General features: G+C 37.5%; 1 protein-coding gene across 2 annotated transcripts in view; it reads right to left on the bottom strand.

The window, feature by feature from the left end:
- The window catches only part of nr5a2 (nuclear receptor subfamily 5, group A, member 2), a 64,937-nt gene that overhangs the window by 44,503 nt on the left and 243 nt on the right, over positions 1–20,191 (bottom strand). Inside the window, exons 1-4 of one of the 2 annotated variants that reach the window (XM_079891561.1) lie at positions 20,170–20,191; positions 16,290–16,408; positions 14,099–14,240; positions 8,650–9,344 (exon numbers count right to left, since the gene is read on the bottom strand). The exon at positions 20,170–20,191 is cut by the window's right edge and continues 243 nt beyond it. In XM_079891561.1, coding sequence (XP_079747687.1) covers positions 8,650–9,344; positions 14,099–14,240; positions 16,290–16,394 — 942 coding nt within the window. In that variant the 5' untranslated portion in view covers positions 16,395–16,408; positions 20,170–20,191. Of the gene's footprint in view, positions 1–8,649; positions 9,345–14,098; positions 14,241–16,289; positions 16,409–18,515; positions 18,974–20,169 lie in introns of those variants that run through there. The other variant, XM_079891560.1, reaches the window with a different exon arrangement.

Genomic DNA, 20,191 nt, shown 5'->3' with positions numbered 1-20,191 from the left:
CTTCCGCTAAAGAAAATAGTCTGTTCCGTCTCTACGGATAGAATCCTGCGTCCATAGCAACGCTCCATTTTTCATGGCAACGGTGTGTTATACTTCGCAACGGCCTGTTATCAAGAAATAACAGACCGCATTCTACATTAAAATTCAACGAAGCCATGTAATAAAATGTATTATATACCATTTTGAACACTGTAAAAAATTATATGATCAATAAGTTATGACAACATGTTTTTACATTGCTTTAACTCATCAAAATAAGTTAAGCTATTTTCAACTTTTTATAAGTTATACAAGATTCAACTTGTGTTTTAAGTCAGTTTAATGTAATTTAAGTTGAAATGACTTAAACGTCCAAGTTGGTTGTACTTAAAAATTTAAGGCAGAAACATTTTTTACAGTGATACTGTAAAAATATATAAAATGCCCAGTGCAGTTGAACATAGCTTCAGTGATCTAGACACTATAACACTGAGAGTGAGAGAACGTCCCCTATCTCCTGTCCTCTCTCCCCTCACAGCTGCTTTTTCAATAAGCACGAGCCTCACGGCTGGGTGCAGGCTGGAGAACAAGGCCCTAATACAGTGCTGCTTTACTTAATGGCAGGCCTGGTATTGTCATTCAATTCACTGTAGAGAGAGAGAGAGAGAGAGAGAGAGAAACGAGGGAGAGAGAGAGAGAGAGAAAAAAAAAGTGTCCCCGAGCAGCCGTGAAAGAATAAAAATAAATATTGGCGCCACATGTCAGGGTATTGTAAGTTTTGCACGGTTGACTTTTATCAGCTCGGAGGACTAAATTTAAGGCAGTCCATTTGGGGTCGCTTTGTGGCACAGTATCAGCGGTGATTAAGTTTACCCGAGTACATTGTGTAAGACGCACGAATTACGCGGAATCCTCACAAGAACGATTAAGCCTGCGGTGAATCTGTGCGTTTTAATGCCATTGTGTGCTGAGGAAAAGCTAAGTGCACGCATCCTATCCGTCAAACAATAGCCCGCCGTCCACAATGAAAGGGTGATCTCTCTATGGATGTGAATCACTCTCCACGTTATGGGCCGGGCAGCAAAGGACAGAGCCAGGGGAGGACAAGCACGCACACCGGCTTCATACCAGCTCATATTGTCAATGCAAACACTGGGAAGCTTGCATCTGTTTCCCCCCCAACCCCCTAAACATGACTCCCACCCTTACATGACAAACCAGCCAGACAACAGGGATGCTGCTGGCACGCACCTTCAAACACACACATAAAACAGCAGTTTAGCATTTTCATAACACACAAAGAACAATTAGTTTATGTACAACATTGCTTTCTTTAGCGAGCTATCTGGGAGACCATTTTGATGTACACTGTCAAAAAAATTGCTGCCTTAAATTTTTTAATACAGTCAACTTGGATGTTTAGGTAATATCAACTTAAATTAAATGAGTTGAAAAAATCTTGTACAACTTATAAAAAAAAATTGAAAATGGCTTAACTTTAAAAAGTTAAAGCCACATAAAAACACGTTGTCAACTTATTGATCATATCATTTTTTACTGTGTAGTTTTACTTGCCATTTTGCTCATTAACCCTATAAAGCCTACCGTACTCAAAATGATAAGGCCTTTAAACTTGATCAAAACTTTGCTGAAAAACCACCTTCAGGTCAGGGTACACGTCTTTTTGGTGTGAAATCTTCACAGATTTTTATGAAATAAGAATATCTAGTATATTTCTAGTAATATTTCAAAATAAACACTTACTGGACTGAAACAGCTTAGGTGTACTTATGTATAATTTATTTTATTTTTTTAGAAAAATCATGTTAAAATGTGAATATCAAAACTGATACTTCAGGCTTTTGAGGAACGTCACATCTCTCGATCATCATTGTATTGAATTGCATTATATGTTTTGCCCCCACAATAAAAACTATAGAGTTTTGATCATAAAACTAATCATTTAAATATCATCTAACTAAGACATATTAGTGACAAACTGATATTTATATGTATTTTATGCAAGTTAAACTGTAAGATTTAACTGATTTACATTACGAGCTATCAGAATGTCATCTTATTTCCTCAGTTGACTTAACTTGGAAACCCGTTGCCTTAAAATTATTAAGTAAATAAACTTCATGCGTAATTGAAAACAATTATGTTTTTTTACTCCTATATCATACTACTGTATATAAGGAGGAAAAGTTTGATGTATCAAATATGATACTCATAGTTTAATAAAGTAAAACAAAAACTGTTTATTTCATATGTCAGGCTTTTACAGGGTTAAAAGTCAAAAGTTTTCTTTAAAATATGTCATGTCTGTGGTCGGTTGATAGCTAAGCTAATTTTTCACTTCTTCCCCTAAATTTTACAGATTCACTGTCGCCCAAGTGTGAGAAATGGCTATCGGAATGTTCCTTTCATGTTTGTTTTTTTCATGTGTCTGAAGACAATAGTGAGCTCTCTTCAGAGATCCCATCATGACCAAATATTTATGAGAGCTGTAACCAAGTCTAACTTATGGAAACTAAATCTTTAAACACTTGGCAGACGTTTCACACCGGGCTGTATTACGGGAGAAATTCTTTTGTTCTTACGAGGCTAATAATAGGACAGTAAATGTAGATATATTTATAGCCGACTACCACCCTCCCAGACAAGCCTTATATTCACTTGTATTTCCTGTGTTTATTATATGCTACCCACCACAGCTCTGTCATTGACTAACTATTCGCAAAACATCTTTTTATCTATTAATCTTGTAGATAAAGCATTTATTGATGTCTGTGGTGTTGTTGGGTGATGTACTACACATATATGAGCTTTCTATGAGCTGGAGTGTGAGTGTGTTTGTGCTACGAACATGCTAGCATATGCTAGCAGCAATTGTTTACACAGGTGTCGCTGTATAACCATACTAAACTGTTAGCCTAGCATTGCTAATGCTTGTGAAATTGAAATTGTAGATTTCACTTATTTGCATGTTGATCTGTAGCACCTTTGGAGAAATCCACAACTCACTAAATTCAGATTCTAGGAAATATAGCTACATAAATATGAGGGGATGCTTTTCACAGCATCCATTTACTCCATTTCTATGCCATTAAATCTGAATATTTATCTCTTGCCTTAACCCTCTGGGGTCGAGAAACGCGCCCGCGCGTTTTGCTGGATTTTCTTCACATAGTAGAACAATAAACTTAAATTTCTCCGTCATTTATGGTCATAAAGAAAAAAGAAATATGAAAAAATAATCTGTGATATTTCTACTTTTGTATGTGTCCACTTACAATCGAATCAAAACATTGTGCTTTTGTAAAATAAAGAAAATAAACAGGGTGTGCGTTCTGCCTCTCCGTCGCGGTGAACTTTTTTTTCTTGAGCACGTCTATAAACTGAAACAAAACTCAGCGAATACTTGTCACACATTTATGAGCCATATACCTTTATAAACATTTAAGTGTGTACTTTTAAATGATCGGATTCAAACTGTAAAGTAATTTGTATAAAACCAACAAGATGTCCAGCTTCTCACGCGCTTGCTAATTATTTTTAATTTGACCACGCCCACACATGCAAAAGAGATTCACATGCAAATCTCTACATGGAACGCGAACGCGCTCGTTATCTCAAAAACAAAGCACCAACAAACTTCACAAGTCTCTGCTTTTCGTCGAGTTTGAAAGACGTGCCGTGAGCTTACATTGGATTTACCTCCTCAGAAGAAGAAGAACGCGATTTGAAGACAAGAAAGATGTAAGGTAAGAAATTCTTAATTATTAGTTCATGTTATTGTTGCATAAACTTCACATTGCAGTTGAACTGTTGCTAGATATATGGTGAATATTATAATATTTGGACCCGTGTTTACTGTTACTGTGTTTGTGGATATCTGCTCAAACGTAGATATGTATAATATGGTAACCATAATGTTTAATATTTTGGAGCGAGCTCTGATTTTGAATGTATCGCGATCGCGTTTGAAAAGCAAAACGCACCAAACAAAGGCTTCATGTTTTTACTATTATCTAATTTCATATCATCATAACGAATGGAAACATTTGAAGTAACATATGATAATCAATATATTTTTCTCTAGCGTAGTTGTTACTGAAATCTTTTGGAAGATTTATATGCTGCTATAGGTTATTGTTATTATTATTTTATGCAGCACTCTGCATAGCCTATGCTTACAAGGCACAACAAACCTGGTGTTCATTATATTATATATTGTTGGAAACATTTGTGTGTGTGTGTATTCTGTGAATTTTAAAAAGCAATTTTAACCAGAAAAATCTAAAATTTATTCCCAATAAATTTTAGAACTATATTCCCTATAGTTTCTCTTGATATCAGTATGTTCACTTTTTTTTACTTTCAGGAACCAGATGCCACGGAGTCCTGCTGACTTCAACATTCACATGAGTCTCTGTATATGAACATGGTAAAGTAAAAATCAAACACCTTGGAAATGAAAGGTATGTACAATGTTTTTAGGAATGGCACAAAGGTCTCTGTCTTTGGATGATTGTTTTCAATAAGTGCTTTTTTGTCATTTGTTGTGTATATTTGGATTATGTTGTGTTGTAAATAAATCCAAACAATCAAAAAGCCATTCTTTTTTAATCTCCTCATTCTTTGTGCAAGGTTGCTCAGAATGATAGGGCCTGATAGCTCCTAAAATAGGGCCATTAGGGAGTGTCTTTGTCTTTCTCAGGTGTGAAAAGCTTACATATTAATGAGGTGATCCGCCCCTTCGAATAAAGCTTTCTAACACAAAACACGTCTTAGAAATTTTAAATCAATATATTGTCTTCTCTGAATGAGCAGTCAGGATGATTTTCACATAGTTTTGGAGCAAATATTCTAGGCTACGTGATACAATTTTCAAAAGTCTTGTGAAGAAATAATCAGTATGGGTTTCATGGCCTTATTTCAGTGAGAATTGTTTTTTGTATTTTCACAAACCACGCATAAATGTCAATATCTCAAAACTGCAAACTTTTACATACATGCTGCTGACATATTATTGTAGCAGAGTTTGTGCTGAATACAGTGTAATTAGACTTTAGCCATGAAAATGTCACAAGTAACAGAAATTAGCACAAATGTCAGAGCATGTCAGAACACCTCCAGGCCCAGAAAACACCTCAGACCCCAGAGGGTTAATGTTCCAGCTTTATTTGAGCTCTCGATAGATGAAGCTTGTTAAAACCACAACGTTATGTGGGATAAACCTCGATCAGCATCACAAAGCTCCGTGGGTAACAATAGCTGTACAAGTGTTCGCTAATTAGAGTCAGGAGTGGGTTCAGACTTTCTAGTGCTACCTTTTTTTTGTTTGTGGTTTTTCCGTTAGCGCTCCAGCATATGATTTAGCGAGGGCACATGAGAGCTGCGCTAATTACAACTTCACCGCCACACTACGACTGCTAATGTCAAATTCGACAGCTACGCCCTTGTCTCTTTTAACATCTATTGTGCAAAACAATTAGCCAGGGCGAGAAAGTAGTCATAACATCAAGGAGAGGCTACTCCACCGTGGCGAAAGGTGAAGTGCAACCACAATTAAAGGTAAATGATACAGACAGCAATTAGCCACACACAAATGCTAATCCACGCTAAAGTGGGAATACAATGCTTGAGCTAAAGAGCGCGAGAATGGATAATAAAGCTCTATAGGTAAGAGCGTAACATTCGGCTTTGAAAACAGCATAATTTAATTATGTTGGGGGAAACAACTGCACACAAAGTTTTATATCTAAATCTAATAGTTTAAAGAAAATGTAACATCTGATTGATGGTGAATTGGTGATGAAAACAAATTTGTTAGTGTGAAAACAGCAAAAATGTTATTGTTCTCTGAAATGTACTGTATGACAGTATTTATTTTCTATTTCACATGAAATTATTTTGACAGTATCGCAACAACGTCAGAATTTACTACATATTTCAAATCTAGTCATGGTCAATCCTCAGTATAAATGCATTCTAGTCCATCTCATGAGCTGTTGAATGTAATGAGAGGAAAACAATAAGGTGCCTGTAGCTGTACGAGCACAAAATGAATGATTTGAATTGGGTGCTGTCAGATTTCCCAGTGGCATATCAAAACATGTCACGGGCGGGTAAAATACAGCATGCTCACGACCAAAATCTTTCACAAAGGCAGACATGCACGAGTTACTAAAACCCTCACAGTCTTCTCAATCCCATCAATATTTCTGTCAAGCAGATGTGTATAGAGAAAAAAAGGTTAAAACAAGTGAAAAATGAATGACACCAGACTGGCCTCTTCAGCTGGTGTAGTAAATCGTCAATTATAGATCAGTGTGTCAATACATCATTCAAAATACTAACACAAATACACTATTTATTTTTCAGGCCATCCCAAAAAGTCCTCACAAATAGCCTTGAGACATTATTTATGGAAAACGAATTAGGCTAGCTGTCCCGTCAAAGGGGAACATTTGTCTCATTCATATTAATACTTCAACTAGCGCACTGTAGTGTTGAGAAAAATGTATGCTTTATACCGTAAGTAAGATTAATCAAAAACATGATATTCTTTTAACACGTGCCCTAACCAGACGTGATGCAATAAGATTCCAGCGACAAGCCATTTGTTTGTCCATACGTTACGCAACATGACAATATCTATCAAAATATCACAGCCAATCAGAAGAGCGTGTGGGCGGAGTCTCTGAATAAGTACATTATCAAATTCATAAATAGATATTACACAATTTTAACATAATTTAAAAATACATACCGGGTGACTGAAAGACTTTGTCATAGAATACAGATTTTTGTTCACATTGAGTTGACTCTTTGAACCTTAAATAATCCTTTAATTTGTTTTCAAGATCTGAATTATCCATTGTTGCTTTCAGTATGGCTATAAAGGTCACGCAAAATGATATTCAAATGCACATTAGATGCTTTTAACATAAAATAAAGCACATAACCAATGCCTGAGATTATCATTGTCATACTTTGTATGTTGCCGTTTCTAAAATAGAATCGTTGCGTATCGCCACGCTTGGCACGATTGGCTGGTTAGGACAAAAACTCTAACTAACATGGAAAAGATACCTTTTATCACATGTCGCGGTGTCACGTCACATCTGGTTAGGACACGGTGTAAGTGTACTTGATGAGTAAATTCCTGTTCACACCAAAAATGCTAGCTATAACGATAGGTATATTAGCATCCACACCAACACACCTCATCTGCCACTTTAAAGGAGGAAAGATTCTGATTGGCTGTCAATATTCTTAATCATTCATCAGTTCTGAAAGTGATTCCAACAATATCGTTCCTCTGTGTCGTTACAGTAATAGTTCCCAAAGAATCAGAGCGATTATTAAAACTTTATGGTTATTGTTATCGTTATAGTTATCGCCCTTGGTGTGAATGGTCCTTAAGTCTCATATTGTTACTAAACTGCAGTACTATACGTTGAACAACTTAAAGGGGACCTATTATGCCCCTTTTCACAAGATGTAAAATAAGTTTCTGATGTCCCCAGAGTGTGTGTATGTGAAGTTTTAGCTCAAAATACCCAACAGAATTTTATTTACAGCACGTTTAAATCATCATTTCTTGGGTTTGTGAAAAACGCACTGTTTTAGTGCTTCTCCTTTAATGCTAATGAGCTGCTGGTTCACGGCACAGGGGGCGGAGCCTAAGCAGCCGCGATCAGAGCCAGAACAGGGAAGATGATAATAATAAAACAGACAGTCACAGTAATGGTGTTCATTTCGACCATAAAAATGCCTACAGAGTCAGAGAATATATGCTGTATGGAGTTGGAACAGGTATAGTTTAGTTTAATTACGATTATAACCTATTTGGCATTGCTTGTATTAATGCAAGCCTGCTGTAGGATTCCGTCTGACGATCTGAATTGTCTGAATGATGACACAAAATATACTGATGAGTTTAATAAAGTTTACTGTATGTCACACAAAAGATGAAGCATCAGTTTTTCTTCAGAAAATCACTGTTAGAGCGGAGTAAACAGTATAAGAAGTGCATAAGTAACTTAAATTTATGTAGAGTTGAGGGAGCATTTTCTTTGAAAACAAAATGAATCCACCTCGTCTTCAGTGGCTGGCAGATTTCAAGAGTAAATAGAGAGAGCTATGTGAATGAATACATCCAGCTACAACACCATCAACGCTTGGGAGATGCTTCGACGCTTCTAGTGAGTGCATTGCTGCAGCAATGGCTGATGTGTACAACTCGCAGTGAACTCGATCAGGGCGGGTCTAAGTTGTAACGGTATGTCAGTCAACACTCGTGGGCGGGGCCTGTGGCTTTAGTGATGTCACTAAAGCCACATTCTGAAAACGGGTCATTTGGAGAGACTGCTTATGATTTATGGGGATTAAAAAAAAAGGAGTGAGTGGATTTTTATCACTGTAGGGTGGTTGTGTACACACACTGCAACACACATTTATGTCCAAACACCATACAAAAGTGAATTTTGCATAATAGGTCCCCTTTAATTCTGGTGTTTTCCCAGATTTGTCCTGAATTTTAGGCCAACAGACATCCATGCTGATTCACAACGCTATGTAAAATGCTAATTTAGATCACTTGAAGTTTACGACCACCAAACTTGACTTTCTTTTCAGACCAACGAAAGCTTCACGTACCTTCAGTTCCCGGAAGAAGATGCTGCTCCTGGCCCATTCTACGATGGAGAACAGTGTCTGGTCGGCCATCTTGCACATGAGGCCGAAAGTGTTGAGTTTCTCGTGCTTGCTTCGACTGGCCTGCTCCTGCTGCAGGTATGCTAGGATCTTGGTTTGCACCTGGGGCTCGTCTGGCTCGCACTTGAGCAGCTCCACCACCAGGTGAGGGAAGCTGGGCGGCGATCCGCCCGTGTAGGCTTCTACGTACGGATAGCCCATGAGGGACTCCGGCGAGCTTGTGTAGGGGTCGGGGTACTCTGACTTGATGGTGCGGCTCTGGAAGTGGCCGTATGGCTGGTAGCCCTGCAGTCCTCCAGGGTGCGGCGGCATGGCCATGCTGACCGGCGAGGTGACGAAGGGGCTGCGGTCAAAGTCTGCAGGTGGCAGGCCTGCACTTGTGGAGCTATGGTGGTGGTGATGGTGGTGGTGGTGGTGATGGTGGCTGAGTGGAAGCCCCTTGGAGGCCGAATGGATGTTCTGAATGGCAGAGGTAATGGTGAGGTCCGCTGGGACGGTTTGCATGGCTTGCGTCATGGCCTCCAGCTTGAGTCCATTGGCCCGGATCAAGGCTTTCTTCTGTTGCTTGAGTGCCCGGTCTCGTTTGTACATGGGGCCAAACTTGTTGCGACCTCCTCTCATTCGATCGGCCCTCACAGCTTATAGAAGGTAAAACACAACATGAAATGGGTATTAATTCATCGGAAAGAAGTTTTGAAGTTTGGTGCACAGTCTCAATTGATCAATACCACAGCAGAGAAGCCATTAAACTGGCCACACGCTTTTAGGGCAGTTGCTTATTTGCAACAAGCAATCGGTGTAAATTTCATGTGTGAATTTAAATTGTGAATTGACCCGTTTTTTTCAAAGCCAGACCTAGAGCGGACTCAGCATAATCAAGCCAGAGGACACAATTTAGAGAGAAACGATGCTAATGATTCAATATTAAACTGAAGCGAGACAAAGTCAAGCGGACGAGATCATCATTATGGCAAATAAATGAAGAGAGCGCCTTTTGCCCGGAAGTAACTCTGATCCCCGCCACAGGGCAGTAGACTCCACTTTCGTCTGCTGGGTCCCATGTTAATTATTTATGCTTAATTATTCCTCTTTTATGCTCCACGTTGTAGGCAGGTGGATGGCTGGAGGATCCAGCAGGGTGTTAAACACACAGCATATGCGGAGAGCATGCGTTTGTAGACGCGTGTGCGACTTGACCAGCGTGAACGTGCTCGTTAAGCCGTAATATCTCACGAACGGTGGATCTTAAAAAAATTAAACAATTAAAAGAAAACCCCCCGTCCAACAGCTGCCTTGGGAGTGATTTTAATGGTCTTTGTCACAGCGGTGAGTGTGTGTGTGGTTGTCACTATGTGTGTGATCTGATTGATCTGGTGAGAGAGGGGAGGCAAAGTGTTGCCAGAGCGATCCCGCTGACAGCTCTCGTAACATCCGAGAATTATTCCTGGGCAACTTGGTAGGAGATTTTTCTTCTTTTTTTTTTTTGGGTGGGGGTGGTGATTTTGTGGTGATGTGGTTGTTAAAAATGTATCCAATCAGAAAAACTGTGGTAAGTTTAACTATTAATGATTCCCAAGCAACAGGGTAATTAATGATCTGGAAACTAATAGTCGGCCCTTATGGGAAATCACAATTAGACCTGCGACTCAGATCATGAATGCATGTCGTACCCCAACTCCCCCCCCCCCCCCCCACTCTGTCTGACACCATCCCCCTCTTCCTTTTTGTCTTCTGATAAGATTTTTTTTCTCACAGCGTCTAATTAAACAAGGTTATTTACATGCATGTCATACTGATTTTTTTTGGCACAAGACAAGGGAATTTATGTGTGTTTCTGGCTGTATTCATAATAGTACCACACTACTATTGCTGCAGTATATAGTATGTGTACTATGCATAGTATGCAAATTTTCTATAAACTAATACATTTGCTTTGCATGTGGATTTCTAGTTATATTGAAAATAGCATACTACAATATTACTAATAATGCTGCTGTATAGTATGTATACTATGCACAGTATGCACATTTTCTTTATGCATAGAATGATCTTCTGTGTTTGAACTAGTATACTACTTGTACTATTATTGCAGTATATAGTATGCATACAATCGCCTACTACATTTCTTCTAATATTCAGAATAGCATACTGCTATTCTACTTCTATTGTTGCAGCATTTAGTATGCATACTATGCACAGTATGCATAACCTTCTATGCATTTATGGCTGTTTGAAACAGCATACTACTTTGACTATTGTTGCAGTATTTAGTGTGCATACTTATACTATAGACAATTTTCAGTATGCGTATAATGACATTCTGTGTTTCTGGCTATGTTCGGAATAGCATACTACCTTACCACTCTTACTATTGTTGTAGTATATACTTTGTGCAAAGAACGGCCTACTACATTTACAAAAAAAGCACACTACCCTGAATAGCATGCTCTATATCCCACAATGCAATGCATTCATCTTGACCTTCAATTCTTATGCTACTTGCATACTACTCTTACTATTTTTGCCACAGAAAGATGTGATAAAAGTAGTATACTAGTATTCTGTTCTGAATTCTGGAACAGTGTGATAAATTAACCTAAAACAATATCAGCAGCAATTAAAATTTTTATTGAATTTAATTGGGATTCCAAAGATGTATACTAGATCAAAATGCAAAATAAACATTTATTTTCAACATTAAACATGATGAGATAGCATACTACTTTTTGGAACAATAATTTATTGCAGAATAATGCACCTACTACGATTTGTATAAATGATAGTATACATTGTTCAGTATTCAGTATGTAGTAGGCTAGTGTTCTATTTCGAACACAGCCTGTTTCTTTTATGTAAACTGTGTGAGTTTGTATATCTATTCTGTATGTGTTTGTAGCCTGTATCGAGCAAGTCTGTGTATGTGTACACATGAGTTATAAAACCAATTCGTGACTTATTCAAATGGCTTGCGGAAAGCAATTGCCTTGGTAATAAAAGCAGTTGCCTGATCTAATTTACTTGAATTGGCAGTCCATAGATGTTGTTTGTTTGTGCGTGTTTTGCGTCTCTGTAGACGGGGGGGCCCGTCTGGGCAGATTCGAGCGCTGCTTATTGTCTGATTTATGTGTGTTTAATATACAGGAATATTAAGCGTTGCTTGGGCGAGAATCCCTGTCCTATCACAGGCATATGAATGCCTCCCTTGGCCGGCTCCTGACACACAGTTTGTCATGTCCGCCGGAGCTCTACTCTAAAGGTGCGTCGTTCCATGCGCACACATGAATAGCTATGATACCTATGCATAAGTAATGGGACAGCTTGCTGCCGCCACCACCAGAGGCTGGAGATGGCAAACGAGTCTCAGCCCCAAAAAATGACAAAGTGCGCAATGCAAAGCGTGGAGTAAATATCCACAGTAAAGCCGTGCCAGATTGTCAGATTCATCAAGGTGCTTAATATGGATAACAGACGCTTGATGAAATCTAAACTATTTTACGCTCCACTGTGCACAACATTGGGCTCGAATGGAATGAATAAGCGCACAGGCGAGGCTATGTAGCTTTCTTTCCACTTCCTCAACTCAATACTGATTATATGATGGTCAGAGAGGTTGGATTCTCTTTCTTAATCTGAAACTGAGCCACAAATATATAAAGGAAGATAATTACAGGCCTTCCCAGGAAGACATAACACGCTCTCCGGTGCTTTTTTGAGAACTTTAAAACAGCAGCCTTTCCTTATCTGTATTGATAATGGAGCTTCCATGGAGACATGGAAGGCCACTTGTCTGTGTCACACTGATATGAATGTTTTGTTTTGCTACTTGCACAATTATGGCGAGTATTGCACTCAAATCTGTTTGCTGAAAGCTTCAGATAATACATAAAGAAAGATTTAAACTGAAGCATTTATTTCCGGTACGTCCATCATTACAAAATTCATGGTGTGCAGGATCCCCAACTTTTAGGAAAACTATACTTTATTATTCTTAAAAATGCCATTCATTTTAGGACAAAATTATGTCATAACTCATGGATCGCAGTCCATCACTAATGAATCATTTTGTCATGAAATTGATGGCAGATTTAAGAATTTGAAGTTGTTTAAATAAAATAAAAAATACATATAATAATAATGCTTACAATTTATAGCTTACCTATTAGTCAGGGGGCCCAGCTTTCATATATTAAATATTTGTATTTAATATATAAAATATATATATATTTTAAATTATGTCATACAGTACATGATCAATTTTGTGACAAAATTATGTCATAAGTCATGGATTGCAGGTCCATCACTAAAAAGTCATGGGGCCTGAGGCCCCTGAATAATGGCATATATTATTTTTTTTTTTTTTTATTGTTATTATTGTTACTAATATATTGTATTTAAACTTTAAATGATTACATTTTAAGTAAAATGTAATTAAAACTGCCATCAGTGCATCACAAAATTTTGCAATTATGCACGTTTTTATACTAATAAATATAATTCCATTAGCAGTAGTTCTGTTTTCAAGCGATATGCATGAAGCGGTTTGTATTCAAAACAGCATTTTGGTTAACATTTTCCATCTCTGCAGCTTTCCTTAGCAATCAGAAGAAGCCTGTGGGGAGTATTAGCGAGCGCTCATCTCTTTGGACGGGTCTGACAGTGCGCTGGAGGGCCTCGTATCCTGTTGGTAGCATGCGGTAGCAAATCAAAGCCAGCTAGCTATAAAACGACACTGCTAGAAATTCTGCCCTCCAGCAGTTAAACAATTAACAGTCGTACATCTACATACTAAGAGGAAAGAATCGTGTAGTAATCATGTAGAACTCTTAGATAGTAGTTGGTTATGTTATGTCCAACCTGTTTGACATTCTGTCTTCAGGTGGACACAAAAGAAGATGTTTAGCAGAATGTTCACGCTGCTCTTTTCCTGTCAAGCTCCAAAAAGTGAATAATGACTTATATTTTAGTCTATTCCTGTACGAAGACTTGGAATATAGTGCACAATTCATATGTAGCACTTTTTTTTAGTAAAAAATAAATAAATTACTGCCTTAAATTTTTAAGTACAATCAACTTGGCTATTTAAGTCAATTCAACTTAAATGACATTAAATTGACTAAAAAAAATGAGTTGAATATTTTTTAACTTGAAAATCGCTTAACTTATTTCGATGAGATAAAGTAATGTAAAAAAAAAAGTGTTATACCTTATTGGTCATATCATTTTTTTTTATGGAAAAGAGCAGTGAGAACATCCTTCCTTTTGTGTTCCACAGAAGAAAGAACATCCTACGGGTTTGCGGGTGAGTAAGTGATGACAGAAATGCTCTTTAAAGAGCTAAAGCTGTGTTCAGTAAGAGGAAGAAATGCATGGATGAACTAAAAAGACTTCTTACCCTCCAGTTTCATGCCGACAGTGAGGCACTTCTGGAAGCGACAGTAGGGGCAGCGTTTCCGCTGGGTCTTGTCTATTTGACAGCTCTGGTTCTCTATACATGTGTAGCGCTTGTTGTTCTGCACCGTGCGCTTGAAGAAGCCCTGCAGAGTGAGGTGAATGAAGATGTCAAACTTCTGACCTCCGGTGTTTGTTAATGTGCTATTCAGCCACAGACAACCCACACACACGTATGAAAAAAATTCCATTCACACAGAAAAAAAAGAGGTGTTACACACTGCCACACAAGTAGACACGTATAAAAGTAGAGCCACGGGCAGAGAAACGCTCCCTCAGCAGTCGATGCTCACTTGGATAAACACAAACACACACACCCACACAAAAACTGACATGTGCACCCACACACACACTTGACATGAACAAACAGAAATACAGGCTGAGGCTGGATAGAAACAGATTGAGAAATGTGAGATGCCGACCATAGAGTGTACAAAATACTTTAGGTGACCCGCTTGATATCCTGGCTAATATAAAGATCCCCTTCACCCGCATTTAGCATTGTGACATACTAATACTACATATTTTACATCTCTCCTTGAGCTCCTCTTGGAGTAATTATGACCAGAGGCTGTGCAAGCCATAAAAGCTAGAAGAAAACAAGATCTTTCAGTGCGAAAGGAAACTCAGATTTGGTAGCGTTTTTCACGTTTGACTAATTTTGTTCTTTAAAGCATATATTTTAATTTGAACATCCAATCAGGGGCATGCAAACATCAAAATGTCTACCAAATAAATTCCTGTTGATCCTATTATTCATACTGCAGAAGCAAAAAAGATACTGAAAAAAAAAAAAAAATCCAATAAATTATATCCATAATTTACAGCCGTAGGATTACAAGATTCCACCTGCAACTGTTCTGAATTCATTTTCAGGGCAGGAGAGAATCAAACGAAGAACAGCATTAACTTATTCTTGATCAACACCGTAGGGAGACCGGCCCATTTAAAACTAAAAGGATCAATACTGGCCAGAACTCAAATAACACACACACACACACACACACATGGCTGTAACATAAAGTGCTTAACCTTGAATGTAGGCTATATCATAAAAACAAGTCAAACTTGAAGTTAAATATGTAAGAAACATATTAAATATAGCAAATTAAAATCATAAACTGAATTTTAAATTATATTGAAATACTTTTAAATGATAATATCATCTTTGTCAAAACTCAAAAAGATGGTTTTAAATGGCAAATCATTTTGCTTCACTCTTAAAAATGAAGGTTCTTTATTGACGTTGATGGTTCCATGAAGAACATTAACATTTTATTCCACGAAAGGTTCTTTATAGTGGAAAAAGGTTCTCTATATTAAAATGATCTTTACACAAGTTAAAAAAATGGCTTAGTTAGCCATAACAAAAATAGTTAAAAGGCTATTTGGAAAACCAAAAATGGTTGTTATATAGCATTGCTGTGAAAACCCACTTTTGGAACCTTTATTTTTAAGAGTACAGTGTGTGTGTGTGTGTGTGTGTGTGTGTGTGTGTGTGTGTGTGTGTGTGTGTGTGTCAAAGACTCTGGATTTTCCAAAATATCCATTTAGAACATTTTCTTTGTTTACTCAATACGCAGCCTGCATAACACCATCCCATATAATGCTAAAAAATAACTCGGAAAAGTCCACACTAAATGTGTTTTTTAATAAAGTAAAAAACAGGACTTTTACAAACTTGGTTTAAAAAATGAATAACAGGAGCACATTAGATCAGTTGTACTGGTTTTGGACATCAAGTGGCAACCCAACACATTACAATTATAGATATGCTGTACATATATTTATATAAATATGTCCCTAAAATCAAGTTAATTAATAAATATGGTTTTCAAGGACAATTTTTGTAACATTTTTCAACATTTTGCCAATTGTCAACAGACGAATTTGCTTTAAAATACCACTTGAGTGGCCTTTGAGGTCAACAACAAAAGGCATGGAATGCGTTTTCTTCTCTCGTTAAAAACAGACAAAGCAATTAATTTAGCTGTTCTAACAATGGAAAATGATATAGCTCGTTTTTTATTTGCACTTAGAATTGTTTTTTCACCTTATCAGAACAGACCCGGGACCCGTTTGTAGGTCACGACGACCCACCAGTTGAGAAGTTAAAAACAGCTGATGTTACGCACCTTACAGCTCTCACAGGTCAGTAACCCGTAGTGATATCCGGACACCTTGTCTCCACACACTGGACACATTTCGTCTAAGTCTTCGTCGTAAGAGTAGTCCATCATTTTAAAGTGGGGGGCTGAAAATCACAATCAAAACATGAGGACTGGGTAACAATTCACATCACAGAATCCATGTTACACATATGTTTTTGTAATTATTTTAAAAAGTGATGGGAGAACTTCATTTAAAAAGATAGGCTACTTTTCTAGTAGAACCCAAAAGCATGCACACTCATCTGAAGAACCTAATAAACAAGTCAAGAACTGTTAAAATATCTAAACAACCATATAGCTAGCTCAAAAACCCAGAGAAAATATTCCTGAACGCTTGAAGAACCTTTATTTTTAGGCGTGTAAAGCACATATTTATATTTTAAATATTCTAATAGTTCCTTTTTTATACATCTCCGATACCTTCAACGTGTAGCCTGCAGTTTTACAAGCAAGTAACAAAAGTAGAGGAATCACAAATGGTGAGCTTTGTAAAATCCTAGCCTTAAGAGTGAATTTTCTGGAAGTATATGCAGTTTTGGGTCTCTGGGAAATAGCCGAAGCTTTGAGTCGGGTCTTGGTCGCAGACAGGGCAAAACTTCAGTTTCGATCTGGTTAATATTCATGATGGCTTGTAAATTGGTGAGGGAGCGCGAGAGAGGCTGCTGTCTCGCGCTGGAGTGGAACGTTTAGCCACGAGGCGAATAAAAGCTAAACAACATGTAAACACACGAGTATTGTGTAGTGCTACCAAAACAAAACATATATATGTCTTTTGTCTATCTGAGATGATTATTTTCTCTATAAAGAATAATATGCTCTCATTTCAATTCATCTTCATCTTTTAATTAGCATTAACATGGACGAAGTCATGCAGTTTGAGCGTTCTAAATAGAACCATCAGCTTCCACATAGTGTTTTTGACGTCAACCGAAATGTGAAGGGAAAAAAATACAACTTCGTTAGAAAAAGAAACATCTAGGCTACTGTGAAGCAAAACTTTAAGCTATAAAACAGAACGGATTCGTTTATTATTACTCATTATTATTCTAATATGCCCATGAGTTCAATATGTTAAAAAAATGTATTTTTGTAGAAGCGCAACAAGTGTTTTTTTTTTTTTTTTTTTTTTTTTTGAGTGTGTTTTTTAAACGGCTGACATTTATGTAAAATAAATAATTCCACGAGCATTTCGTCTGAAGCATTTTCATATCGTCGATAATTCCATAATTATTATTTAATTTTAAAATGTGACTGAAACATGCCGGTCTGACACGTCCCTTGATTTGTAAACAAATCGTTATTCATAACGGCTTACGCTGTCTTTGTTTTATGACGTGTGCTCGAGCAACGTAAAATAGAATAGAACAACATTTAAATATTTGAATTTGAAAATACATTATTTTTTTTATTTTTTTTTAAAAGCTCAAACTGCAGAACATTCCACGAATTTCTCACCTGGAATTATTTTATTTGGAATTTCTCTCCTAGCCTATTTAAAAATATTGCTCGAGTATAACAATAGAGCATAATCGGTCTATTCCAGACACTTATATGCCCGTGGAGATACAATTTGTTTTCTACGACTGTAAATACTCTCTTTGAAAAAAATAAACGTTCTTCTTTACGAGACAATCATTTGTCGCGGGGTTCTCGAGTTGCTGTATGATTCTTTGGAGATTAAAAAGTTGCATTATGGGTTGGTTCTTCAGGTGTGTATTGGTTCCAGTACAGATATGGTTTTCTAAATCTATTCTGTCCTAACTGGAACCTTTATTAAAAAGTGCAGCCAGGCTATCCTATTTTGGACTAGCAGATTTATGTTAGCTCTGTCATAGTCATTATTATGGTTTCGTTTTCCCCTTCTGTTGTAAATACTAAGAGCAAATTCATTGGCAGGTGATGCAGATCATGTTGAGTTTGTCTGAGTTCACTAAGCTCAAAATAATTCACGCTCTGCTGTTGCACTGCAATTTACTTTGTTTCCAAATGTATCTTTACGCGGTTTAAGTGCGAGTAATTTATAGTAAAAGTAAACGCAAATATTTAGTTCTAACGCTAAACTTAAGTTATATGTGTTGCATTCAATGCAATGCATGTTCGTAAAATATCTGGCATTGGTGAGGCGTAATATTATGTGCATGAGTGAAGGAAGGTGCATGGCGGACGTTATCTGACATCTATGCCGCTTACCTTGCATGTTTCCAGGCATATGCCCCTGTTCCCCATGCGATCGAGCGAGTCCCAGAGATTCTGACTCGACTTTAGGCAGCATGACAGCTCTGCTGAGCCGATGATGAGCACGCGCCGCTCCGCCTGCGCGCGAGAGGAACACCAGAGATTCTCAAAAACACCGTCCAAACGTCCGAAACTAATCCTGTGCGCGTGGACCTACTAGACGGCTTGAGTTCGACTGCCCCTCTTTTTTTCTGCTAGTTGTTCACAAGCTGTGTAAGTTCATTCGGGTGGTCTTTGCAGCGACTGTGATGCTGGTCTTTAAACTGGAGTGCGCGAACTGTCAGGAACTTCGCACGAGCCCCTCCTCCGCGCGCTCTGTGTCGCTCTATCTGTGAAGTTCAAACGGTTCTTCGCTGCTTTGTTACGCCGCACTGACACCACGTCGACCAATCAGCGCTGAGATCGGTGCGCCGGCGTCACGCGTTCGTCCAATCAGAATCGAGCCCGAGAATCAGCGACTCCGCTCTCTGTCCACTTGCAAACACAGACAAACTAAACTAATTGAACATTACGAGACACGCAGCGCTGATAACTGGAGCACCGGGAGGTATGTGATGATGTACCGGAGGGTGAAATATTTGTGTGTATTACAAAAAAAATATTGATGCAGAGGAACGGTAATAGAAAGCAGGACAAAATGACACAAGATTTGTTCTAAAATTAACTTTTTAATTTAGTCGCGATCTTAATGGCATTAACATGCTCTTTAAATGCTCTGTGGTGTTTTAAAGTTGAATTTATAGAAAAAGAAAGAACAAGAAATACTAGTAAATGTCTTGTGTATGAAATTGTAGCCTACAATGAAAATAATAGTTTTGTCATTTATTTATTTTATATAGGCTATTTAAACATTTAGTAATTTTGTATATTTTTCATTTAAATTGTATTTTAATGATGTAATAATGCGAATAATGTGGGGGAAAATGATGAAAAAAAATGTGAGTTCTGTGCGTGATGTTATCATGGCAATATACTAATATAATACGGCTAATAAAATCATAAAAATCCTTTAGACAAAAAATATGACATGATAACATAGGCACAATAACGAAAATAGTTGGCACATACGCAGTATTTACATATATAAGCCAGACAATCAACACAAACTCACACCCGTTAAAAACTCGATTTGTAGTTTCCTTCCGATCTCACACACCTTTATATTTCAAACATTTCACCGTTCATGAAAGTTTAAATATTTTCCTTTTATAGACTATCATATTATGTCATATTAAATAGGCTATTATTCTATAATAACAATAATAAAATCTTAGTGCTACTTCAAAATTATTATTATTAGCCTATACATTCCGCTTCTTTATCAGCCGGCTTATCAGTAACAAAACAGCACAATAAAAAGCCTAAAATGCCGTTATTGCATGCGAATGCGATATATAACACGCTACATCCTGTTTTTAAAAAATAAATAAAATCTAAATACCACTGAATGATGATAAAACATCATAAAGATGTTCAGAAGATAACACATCTGGCCAGTTCAAATCTTTAATTTGATCTCCCTCACATGCCCATATTCTGTTCAAATCTGTTGAATATTACAGGGAAGATGAATGAATAATGTCATTCCATCATAGCAAATACTACTTACCCAAGTGTTTACCGGAGTCCCG

This window comes from Squalius cephalus, assembly GCF_949319135.1.
Source record: "Squalius cephalus genome assembly, chromosome: 13".
Lineage (NCBI taxonomy): Eukaryota > Metazoa > Chordata > Actinopteri > Cypriniformes > Leuciscidae > Squalius > Squalius cephalus.
The sequence above is the reverse complement of the archived record's forward strand: the minus strand, read 5'-3'. Positions and strand labels throughout refer to the sequence as shown.